Genomic DNA, 26576 nt, shown 5'->3' with positions numbered 1-26576 from the left:
ACATTCTGTGAGTTCATGTGTGTGTGTGTGTGTGTGTGTGTGTGTGTGTGTGTGTGTGTGTGTGTGTGTGTGTGTGTGTGTGTGTGTGTGTGTGTGTGTGTGTGTGTGCGTGCGTGTGTGTGTGTGTGTGTGTGTGTGTGTGTGTGTGTGCGTGCGTGCGTGCGTGTGTGTGTGTGTGTGTGTTTCAACATAAAGTTACATTTTTTATGTCAAAATCCCTGATGGTCCAGTCTTCGAGTTGGATTTCAGAGGTTGTTGTCACAATGATGTCTTCATAGTATTTGGTGCCAGGACCCCAGTACTGCTCACATTTAACCTGAAAAATAATTCATTTGCCTTCAGTTTATGTCTTATTCAGAAAGTTTGATCTTTGTTATATTATACTGCAGCTGATTTTTATTTCATAGATGTCCCTGGACTTATACATGCTGCATTTAGATATGCTTACTTTGGTAAACACACAGTGAAGCAAAAATGTTCCTGTTCTGCTTCAACCATTTTTTAAAAATGCATATTCATAGTCATTTAGAGTCATCCTTTATTAAGAATGGTAAACTGTAGTGTGAGAAAATATAGGTTTTTAACTCTGGTTGTTATTCAGGTTAATTAGATGGAAAAAGGTATTCATTTTTCTTAGTGCAAATGTTTCTTTTATGGAGCCTTATATGGGACATGGGGGAATTTTTTTTCTATTGGACTCCCTCGCAAAATTATTGCATTCACATAGGTTTCCCACAATAGATTTTGTATTCTCTCGCTATAATGTACGAGTCAGTTCATGCGACATCTTGAATACTGAAGGTCTTTCTGCTACAATATAAGTTTTTTTTTATGGTTTTCCCAGGGATATAAATATCTAATTGGAGTAATATCTGAAGTTTTAGATCTTTTCTTTAGGATACAAATGCACCAGAAAAGTGTGTGCAAAATACAAAAGTACAACAGGCTTCCCATTGTTAGGATCCCGGGTTATTGAGTTGTTTGAAGTTCGTTTTGATTTCAGTTTTATTATTATTCTGTTAGTTTCTTATTTTGATTAGACTAGTCTTGTTTAGTTTAGGCCTTTCTTAGGATTCCAGATTATTTCTTGTGTCCATCATTCCCTAGTGTTAAGATTTATTTCCTAGTCCCCTGTGTATCCGCTCTGTAAGTGCTGTTTTCATATGCAGTCCCATCTGCACCTTACACCAACAAACAAACATGCAGTTCATGTTGACTGATTTTCAACCAGTTTCTGTACCAAAGAGTTACAAATGTAGAATCATGTATTGTACATACGTGCAATTTTAAATTGACTTTTCTTATCACTATATATACAAAAAAGAACAAGGGTGTATTTGCTAATTTATTGGGAAGGAATGCAATACTTTTTCAAGGTAACGCAGGAGAAAAATAAAAATCCCCATGCCCTCCTAGGGGCTCCATGTGCTTTCAATAAAGCTTTTGTCTCTATAAAAGCTTTCTGACTGCATCGATGAACCCGCTGCTCATGGATCAGTAACAGGTATGACACAAAGTATTTCTTTATGTTCATACTCACTCTTCCTTGTTCATTACAGCGTGTTAGCATGACCAGAGTCTGGACGTTCTTCTCCCAGATCATCCTCCAGAACTCGTTGACTGTTGCAGGTAAAGGTCCCTGAGCTGCGATGAACTCCTTCCTGGAAAGGTAACCCTAATGTGCAAAAAAAACAAAACAAGAAAAACAACTCAGTATTAAACATCCATAAAGTAAAGTTTTCACAAAGATTCTCAAATGGGAAATTAATGTAGATTTGGTTCAAAGTAAACCCAGGAAACAAATGAAGTGAGTTATAATGTGATCATAGGATGCTTTAAAGTGAAATGACCAAAAGCAAATAATGTCAGTACACACCGGCATGTAGTTAGCATTGATGTAATCTTCATTTGGACTTCCGTGGACAACAGAGAGTTTCACTCTCGAGGAGTCATCTAGGAGATGAATAAGTATGTAAATGAAGTATGAATGATTCATTTATGAGTTAAAATTAAAGTGTTAGATGGTAAAAACGCTCATTGCAAGCAGAAACAGTGTGGCATTCCATGTGTTACAGTTAACATATTATGGTTTGAAGAATGAGGATTCGTTTTTTGAATAACAAAGGAAAATTTAAGGTGACTTACAAGGAAGCACATTGTTGTAGCGATTTTTAGGCTTGTTCTCCAGAGCCAGTGCATGCAGTTTGGCTTGAGCGGTACCAACAGGCTTCAGGTCCTTTAAAAATCAGTTTGGTAGATTAACTTGTGGTTACAGAAGAAATAATAATAATAATAATAATAATAATAATAATAATAATAATAATAATAATAATAATAAGACGAAGAAGAAGAAGAAGAAGAAGAAGAAGAAGAAGAATTTAAAAAACAGTTACTTTAAAACTATAAATTGCTTCATATGTGTGACTTTATTAAGTCACACATATGAAGTTTGTGTGACTTCATAAAGCCACACAAACTTCCAGTGTCCAGTGTCAAATGTATTTATAGACAAGTATTAATGGAAAACAAGCAGATTATTGATATATTCTTGCACAACAATTTTACATTAACTTGAGTGAGTTGAAAACACTTCATTCTTCTCTTATTCATTCCAACAACTTGTGTGTTTTGCTGTCTTTGATGCATGTTCCACTGTTTTTCATCAATCTGGGCCATGCACAAATGTTGTATCTTATATTTAAAAGCATAACTGCACAAAGCAGAATAGCTTTAATGGTAAAAAGTGTACTAAAAAAAAAAAAGGGAAAAACCAAAACATTATCAGCTCCATGCAAACAGTTTCCCCAGAATCAGTGATGTTCTCTTGTCAGTCTTTCTACCAGGTGAGATGTAGTGTTGGACTTTGTTCTGTCTGTCTGTCTGTCTGTCTGTCTGTCTGTCTGTCTGTCTGTCTGTCTGTCTGTCTGTCTGTCTGTCTGTCTGTCTGTCTGTCTGTCTATGTAGAGTGTGTGTGGATTAAGGTAATTTAGAAACATTCAGAACAGTAAAAATATAACATAATGATTTACACATTTTGGTGAGAAATAAAATACACGTTTCCTGACTTTGAGGAACTGTCAGGTACCGGTACACTGAGAGAAACTTACAGATTAGGAATGCCTAAAAATGTTTGTGATGCTTCACCTCAAATTCTTCAGCGAAGCCACAGCTGGAGTCAGCTTTCTGCTTCCTGTAGTAAGCTTCAAAGTCCTCCACTCTCACGGCCACACTTCTGCTCATATATGCAACATTGTTCCGAGGGGAGAATAAGTAATCTCCAGAAAGGAGCAATATGTACATATATATTAATTTAAATGTGTTATACTTACACTTTCCCCCTAAGAAAATAAAGAAAATGTAATAATTACATAAACAATTGTGGACTTTGAGTTTGAAATAATAATCATTTGGCAAAATCTTAAATACTCACTCCATTGACTGAATCTGGATGTCGGGAGACTCCTTACGGGATAACCTGCAGTATACAGTAGATGAATAACACTGAGCATCTAATTCGATAACATTGTTTTATTTCCATTGGCATGAAGAATAAAAACCTTCTCCAATAGATGATGAAACCAATAAGGATGACAAAGAGAACTCCAAAGATTCCGAACGTTGCTCCAACAGCAATATAGGTGATGGCTGTAATTTTATAAAACCAAAGTTTACAGAGTCAGTCTTGAGCAAAAACAGTTAAATTACATAACAATTAAAATAAGCACATTAAAGTCCCATTTTGGTTCTTCCAATAATACCTGGGTCTTGGTTGAGAATAATCACAACCGACAAATTTGATACAGAACACACTGATTTGGTGGCGTCAATTTTTCCTGAGTCCACAACCAAATATGTGCAAACCACTACGGCATATCTGCAGGACAAAAAAAAACAAAAACAAAACAAACAAAAAAAAAAAACATGTATTCTTAATAAACTTCTACATTTCAAAATGTTACGTTTTCAGTGCATTTTTCTTTTACAGTATGCTCTTAGTTTATACTTTGATCTCATATTGGTATAACTTTTGGAGGTTACAGTTTTATTCCATATAATTCTACCACTGAAGACTAGACATTTTGTTTCCCTTATCAATCTTGGTTAAAATAATTGTACATAAAAATTGAAATATAACAAAAACACAATTAATGTGTCCAACTTTCTAGTACAAATATCTCAGCACACTTGAAATAAGACAAGTATACTTGTCTTATTGCAACACAAACACACACACAAACACACTTTTCACCAAAACATTGCAGCTCGTTTAGTGTCAACAATTCCTTAATATTGATGAAAAAGTTCTTGTTCTAATTGTAGATTATTTCACTTAAAAATGTCTTGCTCTAAATGAAAGAAAAAATTTGCCAAAGTAACTAATACGTTTTCATAAATATTAAGTAACTATTGACTTAAAACTAGCCCCTATATCTTGCTGAAAAGTTGCTTGTATAAACTTATCTTTCGAGTACTTTAAATGTTAATATGGTACGTTTTACTAGAGTGTACATTTTAGTCTGTTTATTTTTACTTAAGTACAGTGTTTGAGTACTTTCATCATTGTATCTTACAAGCTAGAGAGTTCAAATACATTAGCAGAAATAAAGAGTATTTTCAGTCTATAACTTATTTTTAGTAATTCTGATTTTTGTTTTTGGTAATGAAAAAAGATTAAGCATTAAATAAACATTTTCTTTACTCACTTTTTTCAATTCTTATCTAGACTCAGAGAAAATGAAAAATAAAAAAATTATCTAAAATTATCAAGACTGCATGAACTCTATAAAACAATCCTGTAAAACTAATTCCTGGAATCAAATGGTAAATAAAGCAAACTAAAATACAATGCAATTTGACAAAATACGCTATCAGCCAGTAAAGTTGCCAAATATTTCCGTGTAAAAGGAAATCTTTTTTATTTAAGTGTGGTTCTCTTACCTGTAACTTCCACTTGGATCCAGAGCATCATTAGCATAGCTTTCCCACTTTGATCCACTTCCTATCTCAATGTCCAAGGAAACAGAACTTCTCCTCGTTGTTTTGGTATAGTTCATTATTGTTGCAAGATATGCTTTTGCAGAATTTGATCTCCAGTCATTGTATGTTTTTGCCAGGAAATCTTCAATATTAGGAATGTTGGCTTAAAGAAAACAAAATACACAGAATAATAAGCACTGTAATATTTTTCAAATCTATTTATTGCAGGATTACAGGAGCACATCTTGATGTTAAAAAGAAAGGAAATAAACCCTACCACTGTCATCGCTTGTTACCAGAACCCCAACATGAGTCACTGGTCCTTTAGAGTCGTCTAACAGGCCAGTGTCAATAAGAAGTGTGAATGTTTTGTGGGTTTTAGTAGACACCTGCTTCCCATATTCTGATGGAATGATGGGCTCTGTATAAAGTTAAAAGAGAGGAATCAAACACCAATGTATCAAACTTATAGTGAGTAATATTAGCTAAAGATTAAAAATAAATAAATAACTGGAGCTAATTCTGCTTCACTGACCTAAAACAAGCTTACAATTTTATACCTATTATTTACATGCGATAATTATTCAAATATTCAGTACAAAATTGAAACAAACTTACTTGTGACACCTGTCTGACATGTTATCCACTGAGGAGTGCTTGGTTTTCCACAACTCTGAGTCTCTACTTCAATCTTATAAATAGAATGGTAAGTAAGGTTGGAAATAGTGTGAACGGTACCGTCCGCATAAGAAATGGAAGTTTTGTTTACAGTAAACATAACTTTAGAGAACTTTCCATTGGGCTTGTCCCATTTCAGAATAATTTCAGCACCTCCAAAGTTTGGTCCAGAACATGTTAAGCTCTTCACAGGACTTGCATCTGTCGAAATGAAGTAGATATAAATATTAGTAAAAAGCAAAATGTTATTGGTTAAAAGTGTGCAACAATATTTTTATTTCCTTTATTTTTGTTTTTTGTATTCAAAGCACAAAAAACTGATAAATTCACACAAGACCCATTGTCATGCATATAGGACTGTATAAAATATGGAATGCTATGAGCATACTTGTGCATATGGACACCATTTCTGTGGCAGATTCTGTTTCATCAGAGGTCTTGGTGATGATGGTGATGCTGTAATTAGTACCAGCTGCCAGTCCAGTGATGCTTTGTGAAGTTCCATTAGTTGTGGTGCTCCCAGTCGTATCGTGGCTTTCCCAGGAGACAAAAAAACTATAGGTGCTCTTATACTCATCAGGTTGGTGCCAGCTTGAATTGATACGTTCCTCATCAGGATCAAGTTTGAGAGACTTCACGTTGTAAGGTCCTGATGGTTTAATAAATAAGTGAGAAATATTACCGGTAATCCAGACACTGCAGTGCCAAACAAATGTGGTTTGATCTGGATCCATTCAATGGCTTTTTCTTAAAGTTGTTTTCCAGCCAACAGGTTGGACCTACAGTCTAATCTCAAGTCATCTGCAGACTCAAAAACATATAATCTAGGATTGCCATGTATTTAGCCCAGTTCATCTTCTAATCAACTCAGTAGATTCCCTGTTAATGCTAGAAATGTGCAATGCCAGTTTTCATTGCATGTTTATATGCATGTCAAAAACTTTAATTTTGGTCACATTTGACCAGAGCGTCTTCTTTGACATGTTTTCTATATCCCCTCCTTGTCCATAAAGGCCATATATTTGCCCTCAACAAATAGCCATTGTGTCAAACGATCCTCCTGCTTCAGCTTTGAATCTGTGGAGCTCTTCCAAAGCTACCATGGGCCTCATGGCTGCGTCTCTGATTAATACACTTTTAGGTTTACAGTTTAGGTTTACAGCCCTATTTCAGTAGATTTACAGTTGGGACACCCTCTTTCCATCTTCGAGATCCTTACAGCTCAGAGCATTGTTTTATTACAACCTAAATCCACTGCAAATGTCTTCACACTTTTATCCCTGGACCTCTCTGCTGTGTTTCTTGGTCCATATGATGCTTTTTGGTAACTGATTCACGCTAACATAAGAGCTGTTTTTTTACCCAGATTATATTCCAAAAATATTATCTTTATTCACTTGTAGGTAATGTCTAATGGCAACCCGCTGAACAAACATTTATTTAGGAATAAAGGGTGCTAAATACAAATTTTAATATTGTACTACACTGTGTTGATCTGTAGTATAAAATGAAATACACCGAAGTTTGTGGTTGCAACAGATTTCGGAAAGTTATTTTATTTTTTTTTACAAGTCATTGTGAGAGTAATTGATATAGGAGACTTAACGATACATAAAATAAGATTCTTACTTGTGGTCACGGTGATGTAAACAGGTTTACTCTCAAAATCCATTGGTCCCACAGTTGTCACAGAAATGATGTAGGAAGTCCCAGACAGAAGTTGAGACAAAATGTAAGTTGTATTGGCAGAAGGGATTTTTACATCTTCCTGAGAGTGACTGTAGGTCAGATTGTAGTGGAAGCTGAAAGCATATTTCATATCAGGTGCTTTTTCCCATTCCAGTTCAATAGAACTGGTAGTCTGCATCCGTTTGACAACATCCCCAGGAGGATTTGGGTCTGCAAGAACAGAATTCATCACATGTACAATTAATAGTGTGTGCATTTGGAAAATTTTCCCAAACATATTGGGGGCTACGTGGTACTTTTTGTGGCACATCGAGTTTAACAACATATTTATGGAGTGTCTGAGGGTGAAGTTGATAAGATAGCTAAAATATCCCCCAACAGTGGAGAGTTAATGAGATGCAGTGAGGCAATTTGTATTGCTATTACTATTATTTCTATCATTAATATTTCTATTATTTGTTGTAGTAGTATTTACTATTAGTAAGAATTACATAAAGATTATTTTTAAGTACCATCTTGCACTTATTTTAATTGTACGTAAAAAGAAAAAAACCCCATCAAAACAGACAAAAGTTAATAAGAATAATAATTAGTGATACTCACAAGTTGCAGTTGTAACCATTTCAGATGGTTCACTGAACGTCCCACTGTGTGACCTCATCACAGCACTGCACAGCTCTGCAGCGTGCAGGTCGTGAAACCTGAAGGAGGTGTTGTAAAAACTGAGCTCTTCTGTTTTATTTAAACCTGAGGAGCAGTTTAGCAGAAGCTCATATTTCTCCACATTTCCAGGAGGGTTGGTCCACGATACCAGGACTGAATTATTGGATCCCTCATTGGAGATATTGAGCAAAGGCACATTGGGTTCTGTTGATGTGGAGCCATAAAAAGTTAAAACAATTCAACAATGATACAAGTTTATTAAAGTTTTTTTTAGGTTTGATCACACAGGCGGGAAAATTATAGGAAACCTAACACAAGATCATACATTGGGAAAAGGTTTAGAAGAACTATGTCTAAAATTTTTACAAATGTTTTAAAACATTTGTCAAAAATCATTCAAGTCAAAGTTTTTTGACTTGAATGATAAATAATCTTTATTAACAGAACAAATAACAGAGTGATCCAACTTGTATATTACATTTTTTTTTAAATAATCAGGTGCAAAAAAGATTCCTCCAAACATATGAAACAGTCACGTAAGACAAGAATTGAATAATATGAATTTAGCAGTAGAGTTGATTGAATCGTTAGTGTAATTTTAAAATTATTTAAAATTTTCAGAAAAAACAAAAGGATGGAAAAACATTTTGTGACATTTGTTGTTGTAACTGCAAAATCTTGCATCCATCCATACATATGATTGAGGATTATTTACTTGTGTATGAGACAGTTGTCTTGCTCTCTCCTTCAGTGACATTATCAGCAGCTACAGCAGTGACAGTAATTGTATACTGCACACCAGCAGTCATATTAGAAATGGTCAGAGATGTATTAGACACATTTCTTTGGTCATTTATTTTCCCACTTTCCCATTGAACTTTATAGAAAGAGCTGCTTCCCATTGGTTTGGTCCAGTTCACAAATAGTGATGATGTTGTTACATTGAACACATTGAGATTTGTGACTACTTCGGGCTCTGTGAGTGCAAAAGAAATAAATAGGAGGAAGAACTAAAAGGTGAAGCAAAAAATTATGAGCATTTTAAACAATGAACAGAAAAGAAGTAATAAACGCCTCAAACGAAATGATAATTAAATAAAATCATACTCTTAATCTTACTTCTTAAATGACAAATCATTTTCTCATTACTCATTAGTACGTTGTTCCCAAACATGGCTATGACAAAAAACAGTAGCTCTCTCCAAGAGTCAGCTCTGTGAAATTGAACTGAATCTCATTTGTTCTACAGGGAGCGGTTTTATTTTTTCAAACCTCTTATGTAACCCACCTATTGCCCACTATATAAAGGTTAAGATACGATTGGGAGGATGGACAAATATCCCTTGACATAATTTAATGTATATAATTCTGAATGGTGCATAAAAGCACACATTAATATCGTCATGATTCATCCATCCATCTATCCTAGGCTCACTTACTTGTGTATTTCAAAGTAGTATTTCTCTGTCCTTCAGTGACATTATCAGCAGCTACAGCAGTGACAGTAATTGTATACTGCACACCAGCAGTCAGATTAGAAATGGTCAGAAATGTGTCAAGCACATTTCTTTGGTCATTTATTTTTCCACCTTCCCATTGAACTCTATAGAAAGAGCTGCTTCCCGTTGGTTTGGTCCATTTCACAAATAGAGATGATGTTGTTACATTAACCACAATGAGCTCTGTGACTACTTCAGGCTCTGTGAGGACAAATCAATATGTTGCAAACATTTTAAAACCAAAGGATGAAGCACAAAACTCCTCAAGGTGTGATGAATAAAAACAGGCTCATAATCTTACTTGTAAATCGACAAATGGTTTTCTCATCACTCTTTGTTATGTTGTCTCCAGCCACAGCTGTGACATTAAAACAGTAGTTCTCTCCAGGAGTCAGATCAGTCACAGTCAACCGAGTCTCATTTGCACTCAAATATTTGGTTTCATTTTTCCACTTTACTGTATAAATCAGTCTTTTCCCCTCAGGTTGAGTCCAATTCAGAGACACAGAGGTTGTTGTTATATCAGTGACATTAAGACTGATCACTGCTTCAGGTTCTGTTTGTAAAAGACAAGTTCACGCAGACTAAATGTCAGTCAATATTAGATAATAATTGTCTGATTATTTTTCACCATAGCATGTTACATTGTTAGAACTCCTAAGATTTACATGGTGAGAGACGTCTGAAAGTCAAGATGATCAACAATATGGTGTAAGTTTATCCAGCCAGTACAAAATAGACAATAATAACTTGAGCTGCCTAAGAAACTCAACAGTGATTGTGCTGAAGCTCAGCACCTATGTCTGCTAGAATAGTTGGACTCCAACAGATAACAGGAAGGCTACATTTCTATACAGCGGAGTTCTACAGTAAGTTGTCTTTCATTGAAAGTGGTGGTTTTAGAAATACTTGCAGCCTTTTAGAAACCTCAGAGTTATACAAACCGGATTCCAAAAAAAGTTGGGACGTTAAACAAATTGTGAATAAAAACTGAATGCAATTATGTATAGGTGTCAACATCTAATATTTAATTTACAATAGAACACAAATCACAGTTTAAACTGAGAGAATGTATCATTTTAAGGGTAAAATATGTTGTTTCAAAATTTCATGGCGTCAACAAATCCCAAAACAGTTGGGACAAGGCTATTTTTACCACTGTGTGGCGTCTCCCCTTCTTCTTACAACACTCTACAGACGTCTGGGGACAGAGGAGACCAGTTTCTCCAGTTTAGAAACAGGAATGCTCTCCATTCATGTCTAATACAGGCCTCTAACTGTTCAATCGTCTTGGACCTTCTTTGTCGCACCTTCCTCTTTATGATGCGCCAAATGTTCTCTATAGGTGAAAGATCTGGACTGCAGGCTGGCCATTTCAGTACCTGGATCCTTCTCCTACGTAGCCATGATGATGTGATTGCTGCAGAATGTGGTCTGGCATTATCTTGTTGAAAAATGCAGGGTCTTCCCTGAAAGAGATGACGTCTAGATGGGAGCATATTGTTCTAGAACCTGAACATAGTTCTCTGCATTAATGGTGCCTTTCCAGACATGCAAGCTGCCCAGGCCACCAGCACTCATGCAACCACATACCATCAGTGATGCAGCTTCTGAACGGAGCGTTGATAACTTGGGTTATCCTTGTCCTGTCTGGTCCGGATGACATGGCATCCCAGTGTTCCATAAAGAACTTCAAATCGTGACTCATCTGACCACAGAACAGTCGTCCATTTTGCCTCACTCCATTTTAAATGACTCCTGGCCCAGTGCAAACGGCTGAGCTTGTGAACCTTGCTTAGAAATGGCTTCCTCTTTGCACTGTAGAGTTTCAGCTGGCAGCTGACGATGCTTTCTAGAAGTATTCCTGAGCCCAGGCTGTTATTTCCTTGACAGTGGCATTCCTGTTTGAGGTGCAGTGACGTTTAAGGGCCCTGAGATCACAAGCATCCAGTAGTTTTACGGCCTTGACCATTACGCACAGCAATTGTTCCAGATTCTCAGAATCTTTTGATGATGTTATGCACGGTTGATGATGATAACTAAAAAGTCTTTTCTATTTTACGCTGGGTAACACCATTCTGGTATTTCTGCACTATCTTTCTGCGCAACAATGGTGGAATTGGTGATCCTCTTACAATCTTGGCTTCAGAGAGACACTGACACTCTAAGAAGCTCTTTTTATACACAATCATGTTGTCAATTGACCTAATTAGTGTTAATTGGTCTTTCAGCTGTTTGTTATATGTTCAATTTCCCTTTTCCAGCCTCTTATTGCTACTTGTCCCAACTTTTTTGGGATTTGTAGACACGGTGAAAGTTTGAATCAACATATTTTTCCTTTAAAATGTTACATTTACTCAGATTAAACTTTTGATCTGCCATCTATGGTCTGTTACGAATAAAATATTGACATTTGCCATCGCCACATCATTGCATTCAGTTTTTATTCGCAATTTCTTTAGTGTCCCAACTTTTTTGGAATCTGGTTTGTACAACGAACACAAACTTTATGACAAAGCTTGTTGTCATTTTATCCACAGTAATTAGCATGATGAAACTGGCCATTTGTGTTTACTCACTTGTATAGTTTTGTGTGCTCTCTTCTGTACTTCTGTAGTCCAATGCACCAACAGTGACTACAGAAACTTTGTACTTGGATCCTGACTCAAGGTTTTCCATCAGGAACCAGTTGTTCGTTGTAACATTAGAGCCATTTTTAGTGGACACAATGAAGTATTGGTCAGGGTTCATATCAGCTGGAAGGGACCAACTAAATCTGATGGAGCTGTTGGTCTGAAAGTCCACCTTGATAGAGTCGGGGGGGTTAGGAACTAAGCAGAAGAGTAAATCAGGTCACAAACATGTGAAAACCCAATGCATATCCAAAAGCAGATAAAAAAAACAAAATCACTAAATTTAGGAAACTTACAAGTTGCATTAGAAACAACACTTCTGTTGCTCTCCTTAGGTCCACTTTTGGTGACAACCTCAACACGGTAAAGCACTCCTGGTTTCAAATACTCAAATTTAAACTGTGTAGTCTCATTACTCAGCTCTGTGTTGTTTATCAAGGAATTTGTGTTATTGTATAACTGGACAAGGTATGAGGAAACCTGCCCAACTGCTTTTGTCCAGTTCACTGATAAGCTGGAGGTGGTTCCTATGGCTAAAATGCCTGAGACCTGTGCAGGAACTGGAAGAGAAATATAGAAACGACAATGAACATCATTCAAAATATAATAATAATAATAATAATAATAATAATAATAATAATAATAATAATAATAAAATCTGAACAAGAAATGCTTTTTTGCTTAGTCTGCAGGTATTGCTAAAAATACATGCATTTATTCAGAACACTTATACAACAGATTGGGTGAGCTAAAAAGTTTGAAAGCTGAAAAACATGATTTGATTTTGACAATTACAAATTATCAATAACTATGATAATTTGTAATTATCAAGAGAGAAAGTACTATAAAAATAATAGTTGTGCACAATTTTTTCTCCTGTTTTAAGTCGTTTAAAATTTGTCTTTTTCATTTGTTTTTCAGGGATGTGAGGGGAAAAAAAATCAATGAAAAACCTGTCAAAAGACCTCAAATGCCCTCTTATTTGAGGTCTTATATATATATATATATATATATATATATATATATATATATATATATATATAAGACCTCAAATGGCGTCTTATTTGAGGTCTTATATATATATATATATATATATATATATATATATATATATATATATATACACTGCTCAAAAAAATAAAGGGAACACTTAAACAACACAATATAACTCTAAGTAAATCAAACTTCTGTGAAATCAAAACTTTCCACTTAGGAAGCAACACTGATTGACAACGGGGACCCTCGTCGGGTCAATCAGTGTTGCTTCCCAAGTGCGCAGTTTGATTTCGCAGAAGTTTGATTTACTTGGAGTTATATTGTGTTATTTAAGTGTTCCCTTTATTTTTTGAGCAGTATATATAAATATATATGTCAGGCTCCTTGAAACCAAGATCTGATCAAATTGTTTGTATAAACAATGAAATATTTATGCAAAGTCTTAATATTCTATAAGCGTGTATGACATACTTGTATATTCCTTTATGCTTGCGATTGTTGATTGTACCCCTTCATGAACTGTCAACACATTAAATGTGTAAAGGGTTCCAGGAATCAGACTGTTGAAGGAGTAGGTCTCTCCACCCGTGGAGTCATTGAGAACTCGCTCACTGCCCTGCCTTGCTTCCACCAGATACTTGTAGGAATTCTTGTAATCATTTTGTTTGAGCCATGAGAGCTGGATGGATGTGGTGTTCACAAAGCTCACAGTCAAATTGGTCACTGCTTTGGGCACTGAAACAAGAATAGCAGAGGGTTACCTCAGATCAAAGGAAAGTTATATTCTGAGCATTGAGACAACATTGATCTTCAAGTCTTTTGAAACGACATACAAAAATGCTGTATTTCTTCTGCGACTTTTCTGGTAAAGTTACTATGAACCTCGGGGTAAAGGTAAGTGCTTTAAGCTGTTGTTTCTATGTTTGAAACCCTTATTTTGAAGTATTAAAAAGGAAAACATTCTTGTTCCTTTTGCATTTACAGAGTAGGCCAATAAACATAGACCAGCTCAGGAACGTTTCATCTCTTTTGAATCTGAGTCTGAGTATTTAATGAAAAAGAATAACAGAGAGCATACGTAAACAATCAGAATAGCGCCTGTGGTAACAGATCTCTCTAAAACATTAAAAAATAGCTATAGCTATCACTTTTTTGAATTTGGAGAATCTATATCAAATCTAGATGAACCCCATACGCATGTGCAGCACCTGCTGCTCATTGAGTGTGAATATAAAGAAAACAAGCTTTCACATCAATCTCCAAAAATCTTCTCTAACACCATTTAAAAATGCCACAGTTTTTGCTAGTCACTGTATAAGAGAAGGCAAGTGGAGTTTGAATACTCAGAAAGCCCAGATTGAGCTGTGAAGAGCAACAAACTCCCAAATTAGGAATGCTGACTCGGATAGGGTAAAACATCAATTTAATAAATAGACAAAACCTGGACTGAACAAACCTTATCACAGATTGCTTGACAGTTTGTCACTTGTAAAATCTTATTTTGTCTTCTTCAAAACATTGGCCTAATAGAAAACAGCCCCTTGTACAACGTCTTGTTTCGTACAGATTGTCTCGGCCCTCAGCTACTGAGAAACGATTGCTTCATGGAGGCGTGGACTCTGTTGTGGTTTTAAATTTGACCTAATCACTAATGTTTGCCCATGACGACGCTCTGAAGCTCACCATTAATTACCTGCGCTGTGAATAACAATCCTCCACTAAGAAGTGCCGAGCCAAACAAGTAGAATTTTAATGTTTATAACATGGACGGAAAAACTTTTTTAACTGTCTGTAGTTGGGAAACTACAGACAGACTACAATTCTAACTTGGTGCAGGAATTCAAGTCAGAGGGAGAAAGCCCAGATTGAGCTGTAAAGCAAGATTTGTATTGAGCAGAACTGCATAGGAAAGCAATGGCTATGCACAAGTCATTTGTAGCATGCTCTTACAAGCTATGACGCACTTACTTGTATAGTAGAAAATCTTTACAGACTCTGCTCGAGTGTAATCTTCTGTTATTGTAGTGACGGTAAAATTGTATTGGTTCCCAGGCGTAAGACCATCAAATGTAAATGTTGTAGTGTTTACCCTTTCCAACCGTGATTCATTAGGAACAACACTATCAAGCTTCACTTCATAAATGTAGGGTGGTTTGCTGCTTGGCTGATTCCACTTCAGGGTTACTGAACTAGTGGTGATTTCTGTCTTTGTCAGACTTGTCACCGGATTTGGTCCTAAAAAACAGGATCAAAGTGATCAGAGTAGATATGTTCATTAAAGTCTTTTTAGGTTTGATCACATAGGAGGGAAAATTATAGGAAAACTAACACAAGATCATACATTGGGAAAAGGTTTAGAAGAAGTATGTCTTCAAATTCTTTACAAATGTTTTAAAAGTGTTAAAGATTTATGACTTGAAGGTTAAATAATCTCTATTAACAGAACAAATAACAGAGTGATCCAACTTCTTTTGTCAATGTATTTTAAATTTTTTTAAATGATCAAGTGCAAAAAAAATATTCCACCAAACATATGAAACAGTCTCTTAACACAAGAATTCAATAAAATGAATTTAGCTGTAGAGCTGATTGAATCGTTAGTGTAATTTCAAAATTGAGTACAACGAAGACAAACTTTATGACAAAGCTTGTTGTCATTTTATCCACAGTAATTAGCATGATGAAACTGGCCATTTGTGTTTACTCACTTGTATAGTTTTGTGTGCTCTCTTCTGTACTTCTGTAGTCCAATGCACCAACAGTGACTACAGAAACTTTGTACTTGGATCCTGACTCAAGGTTTTCCATCAGGATCCAATTGTTCGTTGTAACATTAGAGCCATTTTTAGTGGACACAATGAAGTATTGGTCAGGGTTCATATCAGCTGGAAGGGACCAACTAAATCTGATGGAGCTGTTGGTCTGAAAGTCCACCTTGATAGAGCCGGGGGGGTTAGGAACTAAGCAGAAGAGTAAATCAGGTCACAAACATGTGAAAACCCAATGCATATCCAAAAGCAGATAAAAAAAAAATCACTAAATTTAGAAAACTTACAAGTTGCATTAGAAACAACACTTCTGTTGCTCTCCTTCGGTCCACTTTTGGTGACAACCTCAACACGGTAAAGCACTCCTGGTTTCAAATACTCAAATTTAAACTGTGTAGTCTCATTACTCAGCTCTGTGTTGTTTATCAAGGAATTTGTGTTATTGTATAACTGGACAAAGTATGAGGAAACCTGCCCAACTGCTTTTGTCCAGTTCACTGATAAGCTGGAGGTGGTTCCTATGGCTAAAATGCCTGAGACCTGTGCAGGAACTGGAAGAGAAATATAGAAACGACAATGAACATCATTCAAAATAATAATAATAATAATAATAATAATAATAATAATAATAATAAAAGAATCAAATCTGAACAAGAAATGCTTTTTTGCCTGGTCTGCAGGTATTGCTAAAAATACATGAATTTATTCTGAACACTTATACAACAGATTGGGTGAGCTAAAAAGTTTGAAAGCTGAAAAACATGATTCGATTTTGATAATTACAAATTATCAATAACTGATCATTTGTAATTATCAAGAGAGAAAGTACTACAAAAATAATAGTTGTGCACAATTTTTTCTCCTTTTTTAAATCGTTTAAAATTTGTCTTTTTCATTTGTTTTTCAGGGATGTGTGAGGGGAAAAAATCAATGAAAAACCTGTCAAAAGACCTCAAATGCCCTCTTTCAGCATATAATCCTCCACTCAATACAAAGTTCTTAACTAAAAACTTTAGGGAACTATAGAGTAAGATTTCTTAAAAAATATGAAACCAAGATCTGATCAAATAGTTTGTATAAGCAATGAAATATTTATCCAAAGTCTTAATATTCTATAAGCGTGTATGACATACTTGTATATTCCATTATGCTTGCGATTGTTGATTGTACCCCTTCATGAACTGTCAACACATTAAATGTGTAAAGGGTTCCAGGAATCAGACTGTTGAAGGAGTAGGTCTCTCCACCCGTGGAGTCATTGAGAACTCGCTCACTGCCCTGCCTTGCTTCCACCAGATACTTGTAGGAATTCTTGTAATCATTTTGTTTGAGCCATGAGAGCTGGATGGATGTGGTGTTCACAAAGCTCACAGTCAAATTGGTCACTGCTTTGGGCACTGAAGCAAGAATAGCAGAGGGTTACCTCAGATCAAAGGAAAGTTATATTCTGAGCATTGAGACAACATTGATCTTCAAGTCTTTTGAAACGACATACAAAAATGCTGTATTTCTTCTGCGACTTTTCTGTAAAGTTACTATGAACCCCGGGGTAAAGGTAAGTGCTTTAAGCTGTTGTTTCTATGTTTGAGACCCTTATTTTGAAGTATAAAAAAGGAAAACATTCTTGTTCCTTTTGCATTTACAGAGTAGGCCAATAAACATAGACCAGCTCAGGAACGTTTCATCTCTTTTGAATCTGAGTCTGAGTATTTAATGAAAAAGAATAACAGAGAGCATACGTAAACAATCAGAATAGCGCCTGTGGTAACAGATCTCTCTAAAACATTAAAAAATAGCTATAGCTATCACTTTTTTGAATTTGGAGAATCTATATCAAATCTAGATGAACCACCATACGCATGTGCAGCACCTGCTGCTCATTGAGTGTGAATATAAAGAAAACATGCTTTCACATCAATCTCCAAAAATCTTCTCTAACACCATTTAAAAATGCCACAGTTTTTGCTAGTCACTGTATAAGAGAAGGCAAGTGGAGTTTGAATACTCAGAAAGTCCAGATTGAGCTGTGAAGAGCAACAAACTCCCAAATTAGGAATGCTGACTCGGATAGGGTAAAACATCAATTTAATAAATAGACAAAACCTGGACTGAACATACCTTATCACAGATTGCTTGACAGTTTGTCACTTGTAAAATCTTATTTTGTCTTCTTCAAAACATTGGCCTAATAGAAAACAGCCCCTTGTACAACGTCTTGTTTCGTACAGATTGTCTCGGCCCTCAGCTACTGAGAAACAATTGCTTCATGGAGGCGTGGACTCTGTTGTGGTTTTAAATTTGACCTAATCACTAATGTTTGCCCATGACGACGCTCTGAAGCTCACCATTAATTACCTGCGCTGTGAATAACCATCCTCCACTAAGAAGTGCCGAGCCAAACAAGTAGAATTTTAATGTTTATAACATGGACGGAAAAACTTTTTTCACTGTCTGTAGTTTGTGATTGGGAAACTACAGACAGACTACAATTCTAACTTGGTGCAGGAATTCAAGTCAGAGGGAGAAAGCCCAGATTGAGCTGTAAAGCAAGATTTGTATTGAGCAGAACTGCATAGGAAAGCAATGGCTATGCACAAGTCATTTGTAGCATGCTCTTACAAGCTATGACGCACTTACTTGTATAGCAGAAAATCTTCACAGACTCTGCTCGAGTGTAATCTTCTGTTATTGTAGTGACGGTAAAATTGTATTGGTTCCCAGGCGTAAGACCATCAAATGTAAATGTTGTAGTGTTTACCCTTTCCAACCGTGATTCATTAGGAACAACACTATCAAGCTTCACTTCATAAATGTAGGGTGGTTTGCTGCTTGGCTGATTCCACTTCAGGGTTACTGAACTAGTGGTGATTTCTGTCTTTGTCAGACTTGTCACCGGATTTGGTCCTAAAAAACAGGATCAAAGTGATCAGAGTAGATATGTTCATTAAAGTCTTTTTAGGTTTGATCACATAGGAGGGAAAATTATAGGAAAACTAACACAAGATCATACATTGGGAAAAGGTTTAGAAGAAGTATGTCTTCAAATTCTTTACAAATGTTTTAAAAGTGTTAAAGATTTATGACTTGAAGGTTAAATAATCTCTATTAACAGAACAAATAACAGAGTGATCCAACTTCTTTTGTCAATGTATTTTAAATTTTTTTTAAATGATCAAGTGCAAAAAAATATTCCACCAAACATATGAAACAGTCTCTTAACACAAGAATTCAATAAAATGAATTTAGCTGTAGAGCTGATTGAATCGTTAGTGTAATTTCAAAATTGAGTACAACGAAGACAAACTTTATGACAAAGCTTGTTGTCATTTTATCCACAGTAATTAGCATGATGAAACTGGCCATTTGTGTTTACTCACTTGTATAGTTTTGTGTGCTCTCTTCTGTACTTCTGTAGTCCAATGCACCAACAGTGACTACAGAAACTTTGTACTTGGATCCTGACTCAAGGTTTTCCATCAGGAACCAGTTGTTCGTTGTAACATTAGAGCCATTTTTAGTGGACACAATGAAGTATTGGTCAGGGTTCATATCAGCTGGAAGGGACCAACTAAATCTGATGGAGCTGTTGGTCTGAAAGTCCACCTTGATAGAGCCGGGGGGGTTAGGAACTAAGCAGAAGAGTAAATCAGGTCACAAACATGTGAAAACCCAATGCATATCCAAAAGCAGATAAAAAAAACAAAATCACTAAATTTAGAAAACTTACAAGTTGCATTAGAAACAACACTTCTGTTGCTCTCCTTCGGTCCACTTTTGGTGACAACCTCAACACGGTAAAGCACTCCTGGTTTCAAATACTCAAATTTAAACTGTGTAGTCTCATTACTCAGCTCTGTGTTGTTTATCAAGGAATTTGTGTTATTGTATAACTGGACAAAGTATGAGGAAACCTGCCCAACTGCTTTTGTCCAGTTCACTGATAAGCTGGAGGTGGTTCCTATGGCTAAAATGCCTGAGACCTGTGCAGGAACTGGAAGAGAAATATAGAAACGACAATGAACATCATTCAAAATAATAATAATAATAATAATAATAATAATAATAAAAGAATCAAATCTGAACAAGAAATGCTTTTTTGCTTGGTCTGCAGGTATTGCTAAAAATACATGAATTTATTCTGAACACTTATACAACAGATTGGGTGAGCTAAAAAGTTTGAAAGCTGAAAAACATGATTCGATTTTGATAATTACAAATTATCAATAACTGATCATTTGTAATTATCAAGAGAGAAAGTACTACAAAAATAATAGTTGTGCACAATTTTTTCTCCTTTTTTAAATCGTTTAAAATTTGTCTTTTTCATTTGTTTTTCAGGGATGTGTGAGGGGAAAAAATCAATGAAAAACCTGTCAAAAGACCTCAAATGCCCTCTTTCAGCATATAATCCTCCACTCAATACAAAGTTCTTAACTAAAAACTTTAGGGAACTATAGAGTAAGATTTCTTAAAAAATATGAAACCAAGATCTGATCAAATAGTTTGTATAAGCAATGAAATATTTATCAATGAAAAACTTGTCAATTTAAGAGTTTGAATACTCACTAAATAGAGTATTTAGAAAGTCCAGATTGAGCTGTGAAGAGCAACAAACTCCCAAATTAGGAATGCTGACTCGGATAGGTTAAAACATCAATTTAATAAATAGACAAAACCTGGACTGAACAAACCTTATCACAGATTGCTTGACAGTTTGTCACTTGTAAAATCTTATTTTGTCTTCTCCAAAACATTGGCCTAATAGAAACCAGACCCTTGACTTGAATGTTAAATAATCTCTATTAACAGAACAAATAACAGAGTGATCCAATTTCATCCAATCTAATGATTCACATTAACACAAAAATCCAGGCTTAGACCTAAAGTCACAGCCAGTAACATTCATAAAGTTGACCAAACTAAAGTAATAAGGCAGAGTGAAAAAGGGAGTTCAGATTTTAATGTGACTGAAGAGTTGAATTTACCATAAACCTCAATAAAGCTGAGGCAACATCTAATTTAAGGGCAGCTTTCCATATTTATATTTTGGATCATAATTTGGGATCCCTGATTGGTTGGGCCAGAATATTTCACAATTTCCCATTACACAAATCTCCTTCCCCTGTTCAGCTCAAGTCAGTTAAATAACCAATGTCAATATTCAAAAAGGAGTCAAATCAATAATCAGTAACTCTCATCCCTGGTCCTCAGGACCTACAGCCCTGCCACACACCTGACTGCAATGAATGGATGACTAACTGGTTTCTGAAACTCTTGATGCGGTGATGCAATCATTTGAATCAGATGTGCTGTTGAACACATTACGCATCCAAAACATGAAGGCCAGTGAGCCCTGAGGACTTAGATTGAGATTCGCTGAATTGGAAAAGGTTAAAAAAAAAATGTGTTGTTGTTCTTCAGAGTTTTAAGTTCTATAAGGTAAAAACTTTACCTTATTCACAATTTTGCTAAATTGTGAAATCACATATTAATTTACATTATCTGATTTTAATATCTAGATCTTTACTTTTTTGTATTTCAAAGGACCTTGTTGTAAATATTTTGCTTCATAGATTATTCATTTATGTTGAGGTCATCTGCTAGAATCAGATTTATCTGGAATTATACTTGACAAGAAAAACAGGAGTATACTGGAAAGAGTATGAGACTTCATTTTACTAAATCTCTCCATAAGTGTCTTTAAATTTGCACCTTAAAATATCCTTACTATTTTTATTTCACCTTTTTTACTATAAAGTTTCAAACTTTAACTAAAGACAGTCCAATTGTCATTTCTTGTTCTTGAGTTGGATCAAAGCACAGCTTTTATGCAGGTAAAATAATAATGAGGAATATTTAACAATAGGACATTCTACAAATAGCAACAGACACCAAGGGAAAAACCAAGGTGCAAAGCAATTAGAAAAGATGAGGATAATAACAGGCAGAATTACAATGAGGGATATTTATGAATAAAAGAACATGCTAAGAAAATCAGGAGAAACAGGGATGCAGAGGTGACACAGGGGTAAAGCACAATACACATATCAACACGGGTGACATGCGACAAACCAAAATTACACAAAACAGTTTGATGAAAACGACAGGAAACTAAAGAAATTGGAAAAAGTAAATATGTAGCATTACTCAAGTACAAATATATAAAAAACTAAATGACTAAAGAAACTTGAAGCTGAAAGCACCACTGCACTAAATGCTTTTGTACATGTCATTTGACTCCACAAATTGCAGAACAATGTTACTTGTGGAAAACCCTAAATAATGAATAATCAATCCAGCTACTAGCAAAAGAATAAATTCATTATTTCCATGTCAACAAGGTAAAAGTTGCTTGGAGGCAACATTTGCTTATTGTATTCAGTAATGACTTCACTACCCTACAGCACCTTTTGTAAAAAACGCTTCTATGCTGCTTTAAGAAACAACTATCACCAAATATATTGCAGGCATACAAAGCCTAAAATACTTGAATAATTAAGTATGTTCTTGCAATTCAGGCAGTTTTTTATTTTATTTTTTTATTATGCATATTTCATACAGTGATACAAAGCAGAAAATAAACTTGTGGTATATTGTGCAGCCCTATTTTCACTATTTTCAGCAGCAACAGTAGAGACATTTTACATTCCCCAACATCATTGAGATTAGTTACATTTATGATTACATAAAGTTAATTTGATTTCCCAGTCATAATTCCAGCTGTCTACTGTAAGGAAGTGTTTCCCAATAACAAGAGGATATTGATGATTTCAGTGACATTATTGTGGATCACCTGAAGTTCTGTGAGTGAGATATACGATCAAACTTTCAGAAAAACAAAAGGATGGAAAAACATTTTCTGACATTATTTCTTGTTGTAACTGCAAAATCTTGCATCCATACATACATATGACTGAGGCTCACTTACTTGTGTATTTCAAAGTAGTATTGCTCTCTCCTTCAGTGACATTATCAGCAGCTACAGCAGTGACAGTAATTGTATACTGCACACCAGCAGTCAGATTAGAAATGGTCAGAAATGTGTCAGACACATTTCTTTCATCATTTATTTTTCCACCTTTCCATTGAACTTTATAGAAAGAGCTGCTTCCCATTGGTTTGGTCCAATTCACAAATAGTGATGATGTTGTTACATTGAACACATTGAGATTTGTGACTACTTCGGGCTCTGTGAGAGCAAAAGAAATATATAGGAGGAAGAACTAAAAGGTGAAGCAAAAAATTATGAGCATTTTAAACAATGAACAGAAAAGAAGTAAACGCCTCAAACATGATGATGATGATTAAATAAAAATCATTCTCTTGATCTTATTTCTTAAATGACAAATCATTTTTCTCATCACTCATTGGCACGTTGTTCCCAAACAGTGTGAGTCTCCAAGACTAAGCTCTGTGAAATTTAATTGGATCTCATTTTTCTCCAGGTAGTGGTTTGACTTTTCAAACCTAATATTTAACCCTTGTATGTCGAAATGGGGTCCAACTGACCCCACATACGTAAAACTTGTATTATTTTCCATAATACTCTATGTTTGCTTCAGTACTCACACACACAAGCGTTTAAACAGCCTATTGCCCACTATATAAAGGTTGTTAATATGATTGGGAGAATGGACAAATGTCCCTCGACATAATTTAATGTAGATAATTCTAAATGCTGCATATAAACACCTATTGATAAGTCCGTCCGTCCGTCCGTCCGTCAGTCAGTCAGTCCATCCGTGCCAATGACTGAGGCTCACTTACTTGTGTATTTCAAAGTAGTATTTCTCTGTCCTTCAGTGACATTATCAGCAGCTACAGCAGTGACAGTAATTGTATACTGCACACCAGCAGTCAGATTAGAAATGGTCAGAAATGTGTCAGGCACATTTTTTTGGTCATTTATTTTTCCACCTTCCCATTGAACTCTATAGAAAGAGCTGCTTCCCGTTGGTTTGGTCCATTTCACAAATAGAGATGATGTTGTTACATTAACCACAATGAGCTCTGTGACTACTTCAGGCTCTGAGGACAAATCAATATGTTGCAAACATTTTAAAACCAAAGGATGAAGCACAAAACTCCTCAAGGTGTGATGAATAAAAACAGGCTCATAATCTTACTTGTAAATCGACAAATGGTTTTCTCATCACTCTTTGTTATGTTGTCTCCAGCCACAGCTGTGACATTAAAACAGTAATTCTCTCCAGGAGTCAGATCAGCCACCGTCAACCGAGTCTCATTTGCACTCAAATATTTTGTTTCATTTTTCCACTTTACTGTATAAATCAGTCTTTTCCCCTCAGGTTGAGTCCAATTCAGAGACACAGAGGTTGTTGTTATATCAGTGACATTAAGACTGATCACTGCTTCAGGTTCTGTTTGTAAAAGACAAGTTCACATAGACTAAATGTCAGTCAATATTAGATAATAATTGTCTGATTATTTTTCACCATAGCATGTTACATTGTTAGAACTCCTAAGATTTATATGGTGAGAGACGTCTGAAAGTCAAGATGATCAACAATATGGTGTAAGTTTATCCAGCCAGTACAAAATAGACAATAATAACTTGAGCTGCCTAAGAAACTCAACAGTGATTGTGCTGAAGCTCAGCACCTATGTCTGCTAGAATAGCTGGACTCCAACAGATAACAGGAAGGCTACATTTCTATACAGCGGAGTTGTAGAGTAAGTTGTCTTTCATTGAAAGTGGTGGTTTTAGAAATGCTTGCAGCCTTTTAGAAACCTCAGAGATAAAGTAGGATTGGCATACTTTACAGAAAGCTCAAACAATAATGCTACTTACAGAGTTTGATATTTGGCCTGGAAATCATGCTAACTGCTAAAAAAGCTAAAATATAGAATGTTAAATGCCAACAAAACTAAGATCGACAGACACTTTTCTGTTTTAAAAGCTATTTGAATACAGACCAGTATCACAACTCTTTTTTACTAACATGTGATGTCACCTTGAATTTTTATGTCCATGTTAATCCACATCTAAAGTGCTGTCTAAAAAAACAAACTAAGATCATATTTAGAGGTGTACCAGCACCACCACAACTCTTTATTCCTATTGCCATGATAAGTTGACACCTATGTAACATTTATATAAAAATATTTCTTTTCGAAAGACAAAAAGATGGGAAAAATGTTTGATTTCTGATATTAGTTCTTCTCGTCTATAAAATATTACATCCATCCATCCATCCATCCATCCATCCATCCATCCATCCATCCATCCATCCATCCATCCATCCATCCATCCATCCATCCATCCATCCATCCATCCATCCATCCATCCATCCATCCATCCATCCATCCATCCATCCGTGTCAATGACTGAGGCTCACTTACTTGTGTATTTCAAAGTAGTATTTCTCTGTCCTTCAGTAACATTATCAGCAGCTACAGCAGTGACAGTAATTGTATACTGCACACCAGCAGTCAGATTAGAAATGGTCAGAAATGTGTCAAGCACATTTTTTTGGTCATTTATTTTTCCACCTTCCCATTGAACTCTATAGAAAGAGCTGCTTCCCGTTGGTTTGGTCCATTTCACAAATAGAGATGATGTTGTTACATTAACCACAATGAGCTCTGTGACTACTTCAGGCTCTGTGAGGACAAATCAATATGTTGCAAACATTTTAAAACCAAAGGATGAAGCACAAAACTCCTCAAGGTGTGATGAATAAAAACAGGCTCATAATCTTACTTGTAAATCGACAAATGGTTTTCTCATCACTCTTTGTTATGTTGTCTCCAGCCACAGCTGTGACATTAAAACAGTAATTCTCTCCAGGAGTCAGATCAGTCACAGTCAACCGAGTCTCATTTGCACTCAAATATTTTGTTTCATTTTTCCACTTTACTGTATAAATCAGTCTTTTCCCCTCAGGTTGAGTCCAATTCAGAGACACAGAGGTTGTTGTTATATCAGTGACATTAAGACTGATCACTGCTTCAGGTTCTGTTCATGCCAGAGAGCAGTGTAAGGACATTAAAGGTCAGTTATTATTCAATATTAATATTCTGTTGGTTACTTTTACAACATTTATAATCAATCACAAAAAAAATTCCACTGCATTTACCCTTTCACCTTTTTGCACACAGTTTTTGCACACAGCACGTCAGACACACATAAAGGTGGACTTACTTGTGTAGGCAGTCTTCATGACGGGCGTTCCTTCAGTGACATTATCAGATGCAACAGCAGCAACACTTATATTGTACTGAATCCCAGGATATAGTCCTGTGATGTTTTTGTAGTTTTGTGTTACTGTTTCATTTTTTGTAATTTCTCCATTTGTCCAGTATACTCGGTAGCTTGCATCATCCGTTTTGTTCCAGGTTACTTTCACATAGGATGTTGTGACACTTTCCACACTGAGATTCGTCACATTTCCCGGTGCTGTGAACCAAAGAAAAGTCACAATAACAGTTCATGTTATGTCTATTATATTATTCTCTATCTTAACATAATAGCACTTATTTCAACAGGACTGTACATTCAGAAATATAACTGTTAGAAAAAATAGAAATGCAGTCCCTTGCCTTCTTCAGGGCATGACACAGTACAAAGTAACCAGGTTATGGTTATTTTGAACTGTGTCACGTGAACAGATGTCAATTTAGAGGCTCACGCTACTTATCATTAGATGTTA

The 26576-nt window shown here is 35.6% G+C and overlaps 1 protein-coding gene across 1 annotated transcript in view; it reads right to left on the bottom strand.

The window, feature by feature from the left end:
- Positions 1–26576, bottom strand: part of ptprjb.2 (protein tyrosine phosphatase receptor type Jb, tandem duplicate 2) — a 50671-nt gene that overhangs the window by 1328 nt on the left and 22767 nt on the right. The window contains exons 4-37 of the mRNA XM_081608047.1: positions 26069–26323; positions 25628–25882; positions 25267–25527; positions 24030–24284; positions 23671–23931; positions 22832–23092; positions 19631–19894; positions 19281–19532; positions 18541–18807; positions 17037–17300; positions 16191–16454; positions 15844–16095; positions 15104–15370; positions 13607–13870; positions 12436–12699; positions 12086–12337; positions 9808–10062; positions 9447–9707; positions 8723–8983; positions 7948–8211; positions 7285–7554; positions 6044–6304; positions 5596–5856; positions 5255–5398; positions 4939–5140; positions 3759–3874; positions 3558–3645; positions 3431–3475; positions 3330–3338; positions 3145–3232; positions 2146–2236; positions 1877–1953; positions 1541–1675; positions 200–316 (exon numbers count right to left, since the gene is read on the bottom strand). Of these exons, the coding sequence (XP_081464173.1) occupies positions 200–316; positions 1541–1675; positions 1877–1953; positions 2146–2236; positions 3145–3232; positions 3330–3338; positions 3431–3475; positions 3558–3645; positions 3759–3874; positions 4939–5140; positions 5255–5398; positions 5596–5856; positions 6044–6304; positions 7285–7554; positions 7948–8211; positions 8723–8983; positions 9447–9707; positions 9808–10062; positions 12086–12337; positions 12436–12699; positions 13607–13870; positions 15104–15370; positions 15844–16095; positions 16191–16454; positions 17037–17300; positions 18541–18807; positions 19281–19532; positions 19631–19894; positions 22832–23092; positions 23671–23931; positions 24030–24284; positions 25267–25527; positions 25628–25882; positions 26069–26323 (7103 nt within the window). The remainder of the gene's footprint in view (positions 1–199; positions 317–1540; positions 1676–1876; positions 1954–2145; positions 2237–3144; positions 3233–3329; positions 3339–3430; positions 3476–3557; positions 3646–3758; positions 3875–4938; positions 5141–5254; positions 5399–5595; positions 5857–6043; positions 6305–7284; positions 7555–7947; positions 8212–8722; positions 8984–9446; positions 9708–9807; positions 10063–12085; positions 12338–12435; positions 12700–13606; positions 13871–15103; positions 15371–15843; positions 16096–16190; positions 16455–17036; positions 17301–18540; positions 18808–19280; positions 19533–19630; positions 19895–22831; positions 23093–23670; positions 23932–24029; positions 24285–25266; positions 25528–25627; positions 25883–26068; positions 26324–26576) is intronic.

This window comes from Poecilia reticulata, chromosome 6 (genome assembly GCF_904066995.2).
Source record: "Poecilia reticulata chromosome 6, P_reticulata-male-v2, whole genome shotgun sequence".
In the NCBI taxonomy this organism is placed as follows: Eukaryota; Metazoa; Chordata; class Actinopteri; order Cyprinodontiformes; family Poeciliidae; genus Poecilia; species Poecilia reticulata.
This window is presented reverse-complemented; position numbering and strand designations above follow the sequence as displayed.